Below are 16597 nucleotides of genomic sequence, written 5' to 3'. Positions count from 1 at the left end.
TATGGGGAAAAGTGATACTTTGGGAACCTGGGTGAAGCAAATATGTGAATTCTTTGTTCTATTTTTACAACTTCTCTTGAGCATGAAATCATCTCAAAAAGTTTTCAAAAGTCATTAGGGAAATAGGGAGAATTCTGTGTGCTTTCTCCTGGGTTTTGCTGTGAACCTTAAACTACCTCCCCCACTCCAAAATAGTCTTAACAAAAAATTTCTAAAAGTCATTAGACTCAGGGAGGGTGTAATAGTGATTCTTCAAAGCAAACAAACCAGTGTCGTGTTTTGCTTACTTGACAGTTCAGTCCCTTGAGCAAGCATTTATCTGTTAAGCACCTTACTATGTCTCAAAAGACAGAACCCAAAGATAGATGTAGTAAATAAATTTGAGGTCTGAACAGTGCCCCCTCACTGTTTTTACCCTCACGTGGCATGTTGGTTTACTACAGTTTCCACCATCACAAGGAGGGGGGCTTAAGGGGAAGAGGTCCCAGGCTGAACTTAGTGACTGTGAGAGGAAGCAGTGGTCAAGGTGCTACTTGGCTTTCTCCCGTCTTTCTCCCGAACATCAGCGTTCAAGGTACTGGAAATTCTTTGTGACCTTGCGTTTGCTGCCTCAGAGCCTTGATTTGTCCCTGTGCTAAAGTGGGTAAAAGCTTATGTATCTGAGTTGGTGAATTCTATTTTCAGATAACCAAGTGGGCTTCTTTTTAAGCCTTGTTTGTGGATCCAGGGGGAAGCTATAAGTACTACATTTTGGTATGTTGAGGATGAAGCCTTGAGCAGCTTACCTCAAGACAATGGCTCAAACCAAAACTTCTAGGACTTGAATGCCGGGAGATATTCTGATAGGTTAAATTTGACAATATCTGTTCTTGTCCATAAATCTATTTTTGGTGACAAGTAGCTTCTGCATTTCCGAGTTATTCTTATCACACCAATCCTGGTGGTGTCACTTGCTGTTCCCGGGGTACTGATGGCTGTCTACATATGGTACCTCCTAAATTTTAGGCTGGCAGATTACTTTCATTTAATTCCGTTCCACAAACTTGAGTTCCCATAAAGGATTAGGCACTGATTTACACACTGGATATGCAGTGATGAGTACGGCACAGTCTGATAGAAGGAACAGACATGTAAGAAAATAAATAGAACATAAAACTAATAAGCATAGTTACAAAGGACAGAGTTGGCCCTGAGAAGGAAATATTAACTGTAGGAGAAAAGGAGGAGGAAACTGAAGGACAAGAAAACAAAGGGGTAAGAGACCCAAATCCTTATCTTCTATAGCAACAAGTCAATGAATATATTTGAAACTGGGTAATCTAGAAGTAGGGGTAGTAGCATGTTTATAACCACGATGGAGGTAAATAGTGAAAGAAAATTGAAGAAAACCATATCTGGGAAACAGGTGTCTGAGGAAGGAAAAAAGTTTATTTTTCATTGTCAACCTTGTAGTACTCTGACTCTTAAAAACTATATGTATTTGTTACTTTATTTAAAAAGACTTTTTAAATCCTCTTACTCTTTTAGGCTCAGATGTTGCCATTTCCATGTATCCTGTGCTATATAAGTAGACACACACACCCCTTCCTTTAAACTTACACGGAAGTTCTTTAAACTCCTGGTGTAACATTTATCGTATTCTGGTTTTACAGTATTTGTTTACTTTTCTTTTTCTCTCTGCTAGATTATTAGGCTTTTAGAAGCAGGAACTATTCATCTCAAAATTTCCCTCAGTGCTTTTAATTCCTTTAGCTGTTGTTGGCCTAAGTGAATTGAGTGTTTAGCTGTGTTGTTTGTCAGCTCCCATCTTGGATCCTTGGTAGCATGAAAATTCAAATGTTCTAACTCAAATATGTAGAGGTGCCAGCTGCTAAGCATTATTTATATCTTTTTTTTTTGCAAGTGTAATTCATCTAGTGCTCTTGAATCTGATTCAGTGGATTTGAGTAGAATACTCTGTATTTAAGAGCACATTCTGGATTACTGATAATTCGAATTTTTGTTTCTTAAAAATGAGAAGCTAGTTTCTCATTCAGATAGCCACCAGTATTGGGTAGATTTATTTCCATTATTTATTTGTTTGTTTGTTTGTTTACGTCCCACGAGAACTCCTTTTATTTGCTTCCAAGAGGAATAGTATTGAATGCATTTGATACTTTGCCATATTAGGGGATTAGTTGTTTTAATATTTTAATCCCACAGTGATCAAACAGAGTAATTAAAGTAGATTGGTCTTGAGGGAGCATTTGCTCTGTCCTCCTGGCTGTTTCCTAAGGCAAGAGAGTGTCCAAGCTATTCTAGACAGATGGTAGGGGAGGGTTTCTGTTAAAGCACAGCCGCGTTCCCACACCAACCCCTAGTTAAAGCAATATATACTTCGCTAGCCTCACCATGTCCTTTCAAGAGTTCAGGGTTCTTAAATCCAACCTTCTCTGTGTAACTCAGCCATATTTTTAGTCCCTTTTCTCCTTATAAAGATAATTCAAATGTCCTCCAGCCCTATGGCTCTCGCTAACTTATCCTTAGGTTGAGTAGGCCTGATTTTACATTTATAGGGAGTGTATTTTTATAAGTTAAAAAGTAATGCAAATAATTCCCCCAAACCGTTTGACTGCTTTTCAGTGTGGTAGAAGTGAGCAAAGAGCGCTACCTATATTGCAAAGCTGTTTTAAGATAGTATTAAATTAAAAGTAAAAAGTCAGCAACTTGTAATGCCTTCATTTAAAAAGTAAAATCCAATTTTTAAACTTAAGTTTTAAATCTTAAAACATTCCTCTAGTATCAGGATGAAGTGTAATGGACTTCCCTGAAAAATCCAACTATTTAAGGATATCTAATTTGGAGGAAACAAAAAGTAAGAAATGATTAAATTTCCTGAATAGTTAAGCTTCCTGTATAGTGTGGGCACAGCTCTCTTGTGCCTGGAACTGTGCGGGCTATGGATTGTGAGGCCTTCTGCTTAGAGTCTGCCCCGTACATACATCGTTCTCGAGTCATGACTCCCCTTTTGTGTGTGCTGCTCTCTGAGATTCCTGTCTTTTCAACTGCTGTGGTCGTCCTGATATCTGTCCTTTCATTCTTCAGCCAGTAAGACTACATATCCCCATGTAAATTTTAGGCCTCCCTGTGTGGCGCTAACTGGGAATTATCCTCAGGTAAAAAGCTGGAAAAAAATGGAAAAACACACCCAGTGCCATTCCTGTCTTCCCAGTGTTGACTCTCCTCCAGTATCTCCTTGTTTTTAGTCACTCCACAGTGCTTTCCACTAATTACTTTTTGTGTTTTGTCCAGAATTTATAACTGTTACTTGTGACCTACTCTGCAATTAGGAAAAAACATAACTCACCTCTTATTTTAATGGCTCTCATAAGTCATAGGGAGAGCTGCAGCTAAATCTCAGATTTTAAGAGGTAAAAGAATAGATCTGGCCTCCACTGTGGCCTTTTTTGGCCTTTTATAGTAATACTGCATTGTGCCAAAGTGACTATATACACAGGCACTGAAGGCACATGGTGGTACTTACTTAAAAGATGTTTATCTGGGGACGCCTCTGGCTCTTGATCTCAGCTCAGGTCTTGATCTCAGGGTCATTACTTTAAGCCCCACATTGGGCTCCATGCCCAGTGTGGAGCCTACTTAAAAAAAAATTTTTTTTTAATTAAAAAATTGGGATGCCTGGGTGGCTTAGTCAGTTGAGTGGCTGCTTTTGGCTCAGGTCATGATCCCAGGGTGCTGGGTTCAAGCCCCATGTCTGAGCAGGGAGTCTGCTCCTCCCTCTCCCTGAAGCTCCCCCTGCTTGTACCCTCTCTCTCTGTCAAATAAATAAAATCTTTAAAATAAATTTAAAAAAAATAAAAATAAAAATTTAACTATTTAAAAATGTTTATCTTATAATTTAGAATACTTTATTAAGATTAATATTGAAATGAAAACACAAGATCTCTGTATACTTAAAGAGAACTCATAGATGGATCCCCAAGAATATGTTCCCAGATCTGCATATCCCAATTGTGAAGTACTACTAGCTCTCCTCTAAAGCAGAGCACCTGACTTTATTATTCTCCAGTTCAAAGACTTTCCATGAGGGACTCCTGGGTGGCTCACTCTGTTGGGGTTGGATTCTAGATTTTGGTTCGGGTTGTGATCTCAGGTCATGAGATGGAGCCCCATGTGGATTCTGCACTGAGCGGGGAGTCTGCTCGAGATTCTCTCTCCCTCTGCCCCCATCACGTGCTTGTGCTCACCTGTGCACGTGCTCTCTTTCTCTCTCTAAAAATGAATAAATCTTAAAAAAATCTTTCCATGAGAGGCATTCTCATAAATTGCTAGTGGGAACGTAAATTGGTATAATCCTTAAGACAATTTGGTAGTATTTTTCAAAGTTACTAATGTATTTAATCTTGATTTAGCAGTTTTATATTTGGAATTTTATCCTGTAGATATACTTGTAACCATATGAGTGGACATTTGCATAATGTTATTCATAGCCACATTGTTTAGAATAACAAAAGATGAGAAACTGTCCATCATTAGGGAGTGAGAGGAATTTCATGTTTACTGTGTATTACAAGATTACAGTGAAATTAGAAAAAAAATTTTTTACAGAATGATAAGGAAAATATAATCAAATTTATGGGATATAACATAATCTGTGTTTAGAGGAAAATTTGTAGCCTTAAAAAGCTACGAGAAAAGAAAAAAACTGAAAATGAGTGATCTAAATGTCTATCTCAAGAAGTTAGAAAAAAAAGCAAATTAAATACAAAGATAGTAAATAAAAAGTGGAGAATCATAAGGGAGAAATTATTAAAATTAAAAACATACAGTAGAAAGCATAACACCAAAAAATTGTTTTTTTAAAAACACTATAAAATCGATGAACTCCTGGCAAACCTGATGAAGAAAAAAAGAAGGCCAGTGCTGCCAATATCAGGAATGAAAAAGGGGACATTACTACAGATTCTGTAGTCATTAAAAGGACAATAAAGGACATTAAGTACAATTCTTTCAGAGGATGGAAAAGAGGGGATCATTCTGACCTGTTTTATGAGACCAGCATAACTTTGATCTCAAAACCTGAACCAAGGATATTATAAGAAGGAAAATTTACAGGCAAATATCTTCCATGATCATAAATGCCACACTAACCCAGTGATATATAAAAAACACATCAGATTATGTACTGGGAGTATATATTCCTCGAATTAAAGTTTGGCTTAACATTAAAAATCAGTCAATTTAACTCATCACATTATCAGAATAAAAAAAAATTACATAAGCATGTCAGTAGATGTAAAAAAAAATTGATAGTGTTAACTCCCATTCATGATAACAAAGAAAATCCTTAGCAAACTAGGAATAGAAGGAGAGTTCTTTAATTGCATTAATAGTAATGGTATGCACAAAAATAATCTATAGTAAGTATTGTACTTATTGGTGAACTATTGAATGTTTCCCACTGAAAGATGAGAAATGAGGGACATGGGAGCTCTTACTACCACTTCTATTCAGTATTGTTCTGATCAGGCAATGTGACAAGAAAAAGGAGTACAGAAAAGGTAAAAACAAAATTGTCATGATTTGTGTTAATTCATCTTCCTACCTGTAGATTAAGGTAATCTTCCTACCTGTAAGATTGCTTGGTGGACATGGACATGCCGTCTTCACAATATAAATGGCTATTTCATATAAGTAGGTACCTGAAGAGACTTCTCCGACAAGGGAAGAGGCTAGGAAAAGCTACTTCACAAACTGAATTAAAAAAAAAAAAATCATTATTTCAAATCCACTCTTAGTCAAGATGGTATCTTGAGACAGGGAGTTTGACTTTTTGCAGCCAAGGACAAAGATGTAACAGATGAGCTGTGAGCTTACTGTTGTATGGTGAATACTGAGGACATTTTTCCATAGAAATACGTTTGCCTGGGCACCTGGGTGGCTCAGTAGGTTAGGCGAGTGCCTTCAGCTCAGGTCATGATCCCGAAGTCCCAGGATCGAGTCCTGCATCAGGCTCCCAGCTCCATGAGGGTCTGCTGCTCCCTCTGACCTTCCCCCTCTCTTGCTTTCTCTCACTCTCTCTCAAATGGATAAATAAAACATTTTAAAAAGAAAGAAAGATAGATGTTTGCCTAATGGCTAAATTCTGTAGGAATCCATGTCCACTGCAGGGGAAGTAGTCTGTGGAAATAGCCTTAGGAGCTTGCATATCCTCTGTAACTTTCCCCCGAGGGATCTGCATTCTTAGTTAAAATGGGGAGAGGAAAAAGAGGAGAAAATAAAAATCTTGGAATATTATTTCTAATTTGAGGGTTCCTTATAATTCAAAGAGTAGAAGGTACCCTTTGAAGGAATGGAAAGACAAACTTGTTTAAATAGCTTCGGGCCGCCTTATTTGAAACTGTGTCTCTGTGTCTCTGCTCTTCTGATTAGATCAGTATTAATATTAAGACTCTTGAGAATCTCTGTCAGGAATTCACCTTCCTAGTACTTGGTAACCACATTTATCTTTTTACATGACTGGCTTGAGGCTGGCTTCATTGTAGCCCCACTGGTAAAGAAGTACACACAGCGCACAGACTATCTGGGTAGAGTATTATGCTGTGCGCAAATAGTCCTGGATCGTCAGACCCTTATAACAGCTATAGGTCCAGTCCAGTCACTACTGCTGTTGCTGAACCCAGAAAACTTTAAAGCACAAAGTATTTACCATTTAACACCCACCACCCTGCCAAGGTATGCCAAGTTATGCCACCACCCTCTGCCCACTAGTATACACATATAACAACTTTATAAGGTAAATACTATTATTAACCCCATTTTACAGATGATGGAACTGAGTTATACAAAGGTTAAACCATTTTCCCCAAGTCACGTAGTCTGCAAATGCCGTAGAGGCAGAATTCAGACCCAGGCAGTCTGTCCCAGAGTCTCTACTCTTAGTCATTATGCCACACTACCTTCTGGGATGATTTTAATTATGCCTAAAAAGACAAGACTCTCCACACGTTTAAAAAAAACAAAACAAAACAAAACCAAGGGGCGCCTGGGTGGCTCAGTTGGTTAAGCGGCTGCCTTTGGCTCAAGTCATGATTCCAGGATCCTGGGATCCAGTCCCGCATCGGGCTCCCTGCTCAGCAGAGAGCCTGCTTCTCCCTCTCCCTCTGCCTGCTGCTCTGCTTACTTGTGCTCTCTCTCTTCTTCTCTGTCAAACAAATAAATAAAATCTTAAACAAACAAACAAAAAAAAGCAAAACCCAAAATGAAAGCCTCTACTGTTTGTGGAAGGGAATGTCAGCCATGGAGCCCCGCTCTCACTGTAGTGAGGCATGAAAACAGGAGAGAGCACAGAGGTAAACGTTTTGAGTTTAAAGAGATCTTCCAATTACCTAGGAGTATAGGCATTAAAGGGGCTAAGAAATACTAGCCTATGGGATGATTTTATGTAGTGTAAGCATTTCGAGTATTTTTTCTCTTTAAAAGTTGTGATGGGGGCACCCGGGTGGCTCAGTGGGTTAAAGCCTCTGCCTTCGGCTCGGGTCATGATCCCAGGGTCCTGGGATCGAGCCCTGCATCGGGCTCTCTGCTCAGCAGGGAACCTGCTTCCTCCTCTCTCTCTGCCTGCCTCTCTGACTACTTGTGATCTCTGTCAAATAAGTAAATAAAATCTTTAAAAAAAAAAAAAGTTATGATGTTCTTTAATTCCTCTTTTTGTGGTTAGCTCTTTGAAAGCAAAAGAAAATCTAATTCTGGTAGGGGATTTTATAGTAGCAAGCTGAAACATGAAGTTTCTGGACCTTAGGATCTCCTACCCCATTAAAATATGTAATAAACCAGAACATTTCTGTATTACTGCCATAGAGCAATATAGTACTATAGTTAGGGGAGTAGAAAGGTGACTAAGATTGGGAAACTTACTTTGTGTAAATGAAACTATAGTTTGGTTACCTTTCATCCTTTTCAAATGTTTGAAAGCAAAAAAATTTTTTTAAAGATTTTATTTATTTGACAGACAGAGATCACAAGTAGGCAGAGAGAGAGAAGGAAGCAGGCTTCCCGCTGAGCGGAGAGTCCAGTGTGGGGCTCGATTCCAGGACCCTGGGATCATGACCTGAGCCAAAGGCAGAGGCTTTAACCCACTGAGCCACCCAGGCGCCCCTTGAAAGCAAAATTTTTAATCAAAATTGTGATTTCCTGAAATTGATTTTTAATAGTTTTTTTCCAATACCATACTTTTCCTTCATTTCTTCTCTTCTTTTTCCTGCCCATGGATACTTAAATATTAAATACCCCAAATGTGATATTTAAGTGTTTAAATAACAAGAGAAAGGGATCTGATTATAATGCAATTCATAAATAATGTTCCTTCTGATTGTTTTTTATGCAAATGACCATGCTACATGAGTAATTTTTAAGAAGCCTTTGAAGGAGTCTGAGCATGGACATCCTGGTCATTTAGAATCCTTTGTACTACTTGACTCGTCTGGACATTGTATTCTACCGATAAACTGTAGAAGCTGTTGAATGTTTTTATGATGAGTATGCCTCATTATAACCTTCAAATCCTTACTGAGTGACTGACACACATTTTGCCTAAACTTGAAATAGTAATACTTCAAGTAGAATCTAGAATTGTAGAATGCCAAGTAGTAGACACTGGCCCAAGATCAAAAATCATCTTGGACTTTTCAGAAATAACAGGACAGCTTCCTAAAGAACATGGTGGCTCAGAGTCATGTCAACTTGCATGCCCTTCCAGAACTCCAATAGAATGACACTGAAGAGGTTTCTTTAAAGTGTAAACCCCACAAGGATGAGGAAAGTAGGAAAAGCAATAGTAACAAAAGTCGGAAGTCAGGAAACAGATGAGCAGTCAGAACCCTAAGCCGGGGGTGGGGGGGGGTGGGGGGTGGGGGGGGAATGGCCAGGAGCCAACCTTACGCCACAGAACTGAAAAACTGGCAGGATCAGTGCCCGTGGAAATAAGGTTGAAAGGGTTGTTACACTTGGGTCTGGTTGAAATCCATTGAGGAACTCAGATCCCCAGCACTCCTACCCTCCATCCCACAGCTGGGGGATTCTTTGTTCCCTGCTGTGGCAGGAACTGGAGGCTTACTCTGGAGAGGGAACCAGAGGCTCTGTGGTCGCACAGACACCTGGCACAGCTGAGGCAAAGGTCCCACAATGAAAATGGCATGGTTAAGTGATGTCATGGCACTAGGTGCTGAGACCCCAGCCCTGCTCTCTCCATCTGCGGCCAGAAAGCCAACAACTAGGCCTTCACTCTCTGGGCAGGACGCTAGAGGATCTTCTTCTGCGGCAACGGCAAGTTCACAAGGAAAGACTGACTTAAATGGCCCAACCGGATAATCCTCTGTGCAGCTCCAGTCAACAAACCACACTCAGCGCTGAGAGCCGTCAGTCTGCTGTGTAATCCCCTGTCCGTAAATGTGCGTCAGGGACAAAAGACTCACTGGGTGACTTGGTCATCTGATCGGCCTCTGCTGTGAAAGATGGACACGAAAACAAACAGAAGAAAGTGACTTGGAGGAATGGTGCAGGAAAAGCACAGCTGCCAGAAATCTGGCTCGTTCCTTAACCCTCCTCTCTCTACTTTCCTGCATGTTTTAAAGTTTCTATTCTAATTCTCAGATAAGATACTGTAACAATAAAACAATATTGTAATATTATAGCAAAAATAATAACAGTATAACAATGAAAAAGGAACATTCGAAGAGCTCTTAGAAATTAAAAATATGAGAAAAGAAGCAAAAACTCAGTAGAAAAAAGAAAAGATTAGAAATTAAGTAAGAAAAAAAAAAGAAAGAAAGAAATTAAGTAAGAATCCCCTAGAAAGTAAGACATAAAGACAGAGATGGAAGAAAGTGAACTGCAACCCTGAATCGTCTATCTAGTCACATTGTTAGCCAGGTATGAGGACAAAAAAAAGAAATCGGCAGAAATGCAAGATTTCAGGAGAACCCTTTATCTCCAGAAACCACTGGCGGACATGCTCCATCAGAATGTAGAGTAAATACAGAAAAAGGAAGACATGGGATGTAGGAAACATTAAATGTATTTTTGGAGAATCACCAAGACAGAGTAAGGGGCCTCGGCAGGATGAAAAACTACAGGCAAACAAAACAGTGTGGGTGAAATGTATTCAGGAAGATAAAAATAAAAGAATATCTGATGCATACAAACGCCTTGAGAGAAGATCTAGAGCACTGGTCAGTCTGGCTCATTGCCTGGTTTTTAAATACAGTATTACCTGGACATAACTGTACCCATGTACTTGCACCTGGTCTACGGCTGCTTTCACACTTACCAAAGAGGAGTTGAATAGTTGCGACAGGTACCATAAAGTCTGCTGAGTCTAAATGCTTTCTCTCTGGCCCTTTAAGAAAAAGTTGGCAGACATGCTCTAGAGAATTGACTCTAGATGGACAAGAGCTTATGGCTGAATTAGTTCCCCATACAGAGAAAATGATGTAACTGCTCAAGTTAGGGAGAACAAAAACTGGACAGGAAAGGAAGGGTAGTGTTGATTGACTGCATGGCTTAGCTTTGAATATATGTACATGATTATAATAATGTAAATGTCTAGTACTCTGCTCATTGCAATTACCCTACAGCTGCATTGGGAAGATGCGAAGGATATGAATGTGTGGTGGGAGAGGGAAGAAGGTGCTTACTCCTCCTCTACCGTAGTGGGAAGTCAGTAGGCTGGCCCTAAAACTGAACAGGAAACATGGCAATAGATATCAAAATCCTTGGTTCAAAGAGGTAAAAATCAGTCCCTCTGGGGAGAGAGAAACAATGGCAGTGGGATGGGGACCACTATTTTTTCAACAAACCTTTTGCAGGTTTTTAAAACTGTGCCTCTTTATACCGTTGATTAAAATAAAATTAACTGCCCCACAAAACTGGAAAACAAAAAAGAAACTTCAGTGTCAGCAACTACAGAGTATGTACTCGAGCTGCCCTTTTCTGCCCTTGAGTCCCGCGGATGTGTATCCTTAATCATCCCGGTCCGTCTCCTGGTGATTCGGTATCCATTCACAGAATCTGCACATTCGTGCTCTAGTAAGAGGCGGCCCGGCTCAGGAAACCTCTGTCTCTGATACAATTCAGGCACCAGTTCAGGCAGATTCTGTCTGGTTCACAGACATTTCCTCCAAAAGAGCAATGCTACATGCATTATTCGGCCAAGCCTCTGACTATGCTAAATGTCCTACAGTAGCTGCATTTTATTTTATTTTATTTTATTTTATTATTTTGTTTTGTTTTATTTTTTAGAGATTTATTTATTTAATTGAGAGAAAGAGAGTGTGTGGGTGCAATGTGCCAAGTAGGGAAGCAGACTCCCTGCTGAATGCAGAGCGCTACCCCAGTGGGGCTCTCTCTCTGCACTGGGAGATCCGACCCCACCTGACACCAAGACGCCCAGTGGACTGAGCCACTCATGCACCCCAGTAACTACAGTTTAAAATCTCATCTATTCTGAACACCATTTCTTCTTAAACCCATAAGCATGGGAAGACAGTTATTTCTCAGTAATTATTTGTAGCTATAGGACAGTTTATTAGTATTTTCTCATCATCTGGCACTGGACCTAACATACAATAGGTTGGCAAATGTTTGAATGAATGAATGGACTCTGTTGTATAGTCAACAATTTTTTAAAAACCAAGATGCCCTGAGGGATGCCTGGGTGGCTCAGTTGGTTGGGTGGCTGCCTTTGTTTCAGGTCATGATGCCAGGGTTCTGGAATTGAATCCCGCGTTGGGCTCTTTGCTCAGTGGGGAGCCTGCTTCTCCCTCTGCCTCTGCCTGCTGCTCCCCTTGCTTGTGCTCTCTCTCTCTGTCAAATAAATAAAATCTTAAAAAAAAGAGAGAGAGAGATTCCCTGAGAAGCTGTAGAAATGAACCCTTGCCAAAGCCACAGGTGATTCCATAACTTTCTTTAGCATTTCAGTCACCAAAGGTAAGTTGTGCTTCTGAATGATTTTGATTTCTGAATTAAAGTAGTTTTTGCTTCTTTTCTAACTCTTCATAGGATCTTTCCAATTAAAGATGTACCCCTGGAGACGGATGGCCTTGCTGATTGGCTCTACCAACGTTTTATTGAAAAAGAAGAACTCTTATCACATTTTTATGAAACAGGTACACAGTATCCTATTACGTATATTTCTGAAGTTGGTGATCTTTCCAAAGATATACTTTAGGGGAGATAACCATTTTTTCCATTCTCCAGATACCCTAGAGCAATCAAACTATTCCTATATTTAAGAATTCCAGCTTAGAATATTCATTAGGACAGTGTTAATGTTAAATTTATTTAGGCCTTTACTTCAGCAGCCAGTGTGCAAGATCACATGATGAGTAAAATGTACAAGTGGAACTAATCCGAGATAGTACACAGTATGTAGAAGACTACAGTCGTATGTGTACAATTACATGGGCTGTTTTATGAAATAGCAAATAACATTTGTGATTTGGCATTGTATGTGATTGTTTATAATACCGTCATCTAAAAAATACCATTTGAGATCATTTTGAACTGTGTTTTTACATGCTTATTCTTTTCTTTACATTAGGGATAAAGCTTACTTTTTACATTTTCACGAATACGACCTTATACTTTTCTCTTTGAGAGAAAAAAGTCAATTTACCGGAAGTTCCCTTATCTATACTTAATATTCTCTACCTTATGTGAAAACTGCAATGCGTTGAAACAGCCATAGGAAGGGAGGAGGAGGGAGGGAGGAAGAAAGGAAGTTAGGAAAGAAGGAAATTAGCGTTGGTAGAATGCCAGGCATTACCAAAGTACTTTCACAAATAACTACATATGTTGTAGGCTTACTCTCTGGAACCTACATTAGGAAGAGAAAAAGGGGAAGAGAAAGTTGTTTTAGGTCAGATGATAGCTGTGAGATTTTAGATGAACAGAAAGTACTGTTTTCTTCCCACTTCAATTTTTTTGGTTCAGAATTAATGTTCATGTTAAATCAAACTGTGGAAGGCCTAATGGTGCACAAAGGCTGATACTGTTAATTACCTTTAATGCTTCTGTTTTTGTGTTTAGGATTGTTTCACATTACCCACAACAGTATTCCTTCTGGATCCTAAGGTTTTGACCCCAGAGCTGTGGGCTAGTACATACTCATATGACAGGGGCTGGACGCTGTGCTTGTCTCTAGAATTCTTAGTAAGACTCATTCAACAAGATGCCCCTCTCCGCCATGTTCAATCCTTGGTCTTACTCTCAAAATCTCTTTGAAGATAAAATAGGATAGATGTTTAAGAAGGCATGTGGTGATTAAGAGTCAGCAAGATCTTTCTTCTTTCTCAGTCTTTGTCTCTTGCTTTATGATATTTAGCCTAAATTGTAGCAACAATAATGGAAGTCTCTTTTTAAGAAAGCTATTTGTATAATAGACCTTGAAACTTGAAAGTGTTCTCTGTAAATTGCTTGTGAGAAGCAAATCCCAGCATGAATCAGCTTACTCAAAGGGATTATCAGCAAGGACAAAGACCATTTGAAATGCTGAAGTGTTATCAAGATGACCTTAGGTAATATTGCCCTGAAGCGGTCTAGCTTTCCCTTCTAAAAAAGAATTTGAAGACATCTGTTTACTTTGTCTTTCTCCTTTTAATTACTAAGATAATATTTCATAAATAATATTCCCTTTTGAAAAGAATACCAATGATTTACCACTGCTTTTTTTGTGGCAGAAACATTTAACTTGTAAATGGAGGAATTGGTGTCAATTATGTCATTTCAGAAATTATTTAAAATCAATTTCAGAGCACTTGAGTGGCTCAGTTGGTTAAGTGTCTGCCTTTAGACCCTGGAATTGAGCCCCGCATCGGGCTACCTGCTCAGTCTTCAGTCTGCTTCTCTCTCTCCCTCTACTGGTCCCCTTGCTTATGCTCTCTCTCTCTCTCTCCTGCTGTCAAATAAATAAAATCTTTATATATATAAAATATTCAATTTCACACATCTTGTGTCTTAGCCACTGTAGAACTCTCTAAGGTTACAATGGAAGCAAGGCAGCCAGAGTGCCTACTCTCATGCAGCTTAAATTCCAGAAGGGGACAGAGAGTAAACAAGTCTGTAGAAAAAAGAAAAGATAGACCTGGATCATTACAGATCATGGAAAATGCTAAGAAGGAAATAAACGGTGGAGAAGACTGTGACTGACTTGGGGGGGGATGGCGCCGATGGTATTTTTTCTGATACTGAAAGAATGCAGATGCCTTTCCCTGAGATGAGGAAAGGCATCTCAGGCAAGAAGAATAAACGCAAATGTTCGGAGGTAGGAAAGGGCTCAGCAGTTCGAAAATTGTATTTCAAATGAGATCTCTCTTCAGAAACAATGAGAAGTCACAGAAGATGCTTTCAAAAACCAACAACAACAATTCTAAGTGAACTAATATTCGACTTTTGTTCCAGGAGACCTTACCGCCACAGTAAGTAAATGAATATTTCTGTCTTGTCTTTTAGGAGCTTTTCCACCTCCCAAGGGCCATAAGGAAGCTGTTTCCCGGGAGATGACCCTCAGCAATATGTGGATATTTCTCATACAGTCTTTCGCATTTTTGTCAGGCTACATGTGGTATAACATCATCCAGTATTTTTACCATTGCCTGTTCTAGGAATTGACTTGGACTTGTCAAGGTCACCATAGGAGTTCAGACTTTCATAAGTGTGCATTATTTTACATGTGCAAATCAGAATATAAAAAAAATAAGCAAAGGAAATTCAATGGATGGATTAATATTTATCCCCCTTTGGGATATTTTAAAACTCTACTAAAATGAGGATCAGTAATATAATGACCTGCTAATATGTTTTAAGGACCTTTCACGTTTTAAAAAGATACACTCCACCACACACTTAAGCAAACACCACATTTGGAGAAGAGGAAATCATAAACTCATCGTAGAAGACCGTCTGAGAGAAACTCCGTTGCCACCAGACGTACTTGATGACCTAGTTCCAGCTCAGAGAGTTGTATTCGTTCCTCTTAGCTAGTAGTCTCTATCAGGGCAGAGCTGTAGAGCGCCCTCATTTCCACCAACTCTGGCTGTGTATCTAGGAGCCTGGAGGGGAGCTGGGCGGCGTCCTCAAGAACTGTTCCCCTGCAGTTCGCAGTGACACTCCGGTGTCCAGCACAGCACGCCCGTGGGGGAGAAGCAGTGTCCACTGGACACGTTCCGGTACTAGAATGTGTTCCTAAAAAGGCTAGCTCAGTCCAACATCGTGTTTACATGCGCTAGTGCTTTCCCTTAAATGAGGGGGGTCACTTGATTTCTCTTTTCATATAGAGGCATATCATAGACTGATAATTGTCTTTTACCAAATGCACTTTTATCAGATGCATATATAGCAAAGGATTAGTAATAAGCCTGAAAACAAACGTCAGCATAATCAGTGAACGGGATTCTTGAGAGGCTGTCTCCTCTCTGCGTGGGTACCGGGGTGCCCCCTGCACGGAGCGCCCACAGGAGCCTTCCATCAGTTCAGAGGCTGTGTTCTGCCCACTTCGGCTTGTTAGCACCAACTGTATTTGGGAGGGGGGCTGGAACAGATTAATGCGAAACATGATCAGTTCAAAGTGAGATGGGGTTTTATTAGAAAAATAAGAGTAAATAAGAGAGCCAGACATAGGCTTAAAATGGTGATAAGTTCTCACATGGTACCCCCAAACCTGTGTTCTGTCATCATCTCAAGTTGCTGCCCACATCAGGGTGGTGTAACCATCAGACCTGCACAAAAGGCTTCCCAATCTCTTTACAGTTGCTTTAAAGAGGATAAAGTCAAGTTTCTATTTCTAGAGAATACTTTTTTCCCCTCCACTATGATTTACCTCACGGTCGAACCAGACTCTTCTCAGAAAGTGCTGGGATGGCCTCTGTCCCTCACCCGCACTCCCAGCATTGAGACAGAGTTGGTGTTTGGTTTGGGATTGTGGGCTCTGAAGATCCTAGGAAGTCAGTGGCAGTTTCCTGTGATATGAGCGTTAGAGATTCCCCGTTGTCACTAATCCTACAAATGGCAATTTGGAGAAGTAGGCCAGAAAAGAAAAATAGAGGCTAATGTTTTCTATTTTTAAATAAACCAAAAAAAAACAAAAAACAAAAAACTGAAAAGATGTGAATTTTCTCCCAGTTATGTGGGAAAGGTAAAGCAACACCAAATACAAGCCCACAGCAGCTTCATCTTTGGGTTAATTCCGTGCATATATGAAAGAGAATAATGTGTTAATGAAATACCTCATTGCATATTATGCTACTACTGGTAAAATGCAGAAGACAGTTATTGTATGTGTTTTGGAAGGGGTTGTTACAAGATGCAATTTTTCTTTTCTTTTCTTTTTTTTGGAAACCTAAGCATTTTACTGTGTTTTACAGGGACAGTGAGTAGGTGAAACTGATCTTGCTTCAGAGGCATGGATGGTGATAGGAAGCCTTAACTATGCTTCTGTTTGAGGTCCAGCAAACGCTGCTAGAATCCAGGCTGAATTGAAATTGTTCACTTGAGAGGTTAGTCAGATATCTGGAGAATAATGTGCTCACTGTCAAGTATGGCACAC

At 39.7% G+C, this 16597-nt stretch overlaps 1 protein-coding gene across 4 annotated transcripts in view; it reads left to right on the top strand.

Moving 5' to 3' along the window:
* The window catches only part of LPGAT1 (lysophosphatidylglycerol acyltransferase 1), a 121591-nt gene extending 105443 nt beyond the window's left edge, over nucleotides 1-16148 (top strand). For all 4 annotated transcript variants that reach the window (XM_047704297.1, XM_047704299.1, XM_047704295.1 and 1 more), the window contains 2 exons: nucleotides 12055-12161; nucleotides 14506-16148. In XM_047704297.1, the coding sequence (XP_047560253.1) occupies nucleotides 12055-12161; nucleotides 14506-14657 (259 nt within the window). In that variant the 3' untranslated portion in view covers nucleotides 14658-16148. The remainder of the gene's footprint in view (nucleotides 1-12054; nucleotides 12162-14505) is intronic.
* The last annotated feature ends 449 nt before the right edge of the window (nucleotides 16149-16597 follow it).

Source organism: Lutra lutra, chromosome 15 (genome assembly GCF_902655055.1).
Source record: "Lutra lutra chromosome 15, mLutLut1.2, whole genome shotgun sequence".
Lineage (NCBI taxonomy): Eukaryota > Metazoa > Chordata > Mammalia > Carnivora > Mustelidae > Lutra > Lutra lutra.
This window is presented reverse-complemented; position numbering and strand designations above follow the sequence as displayed.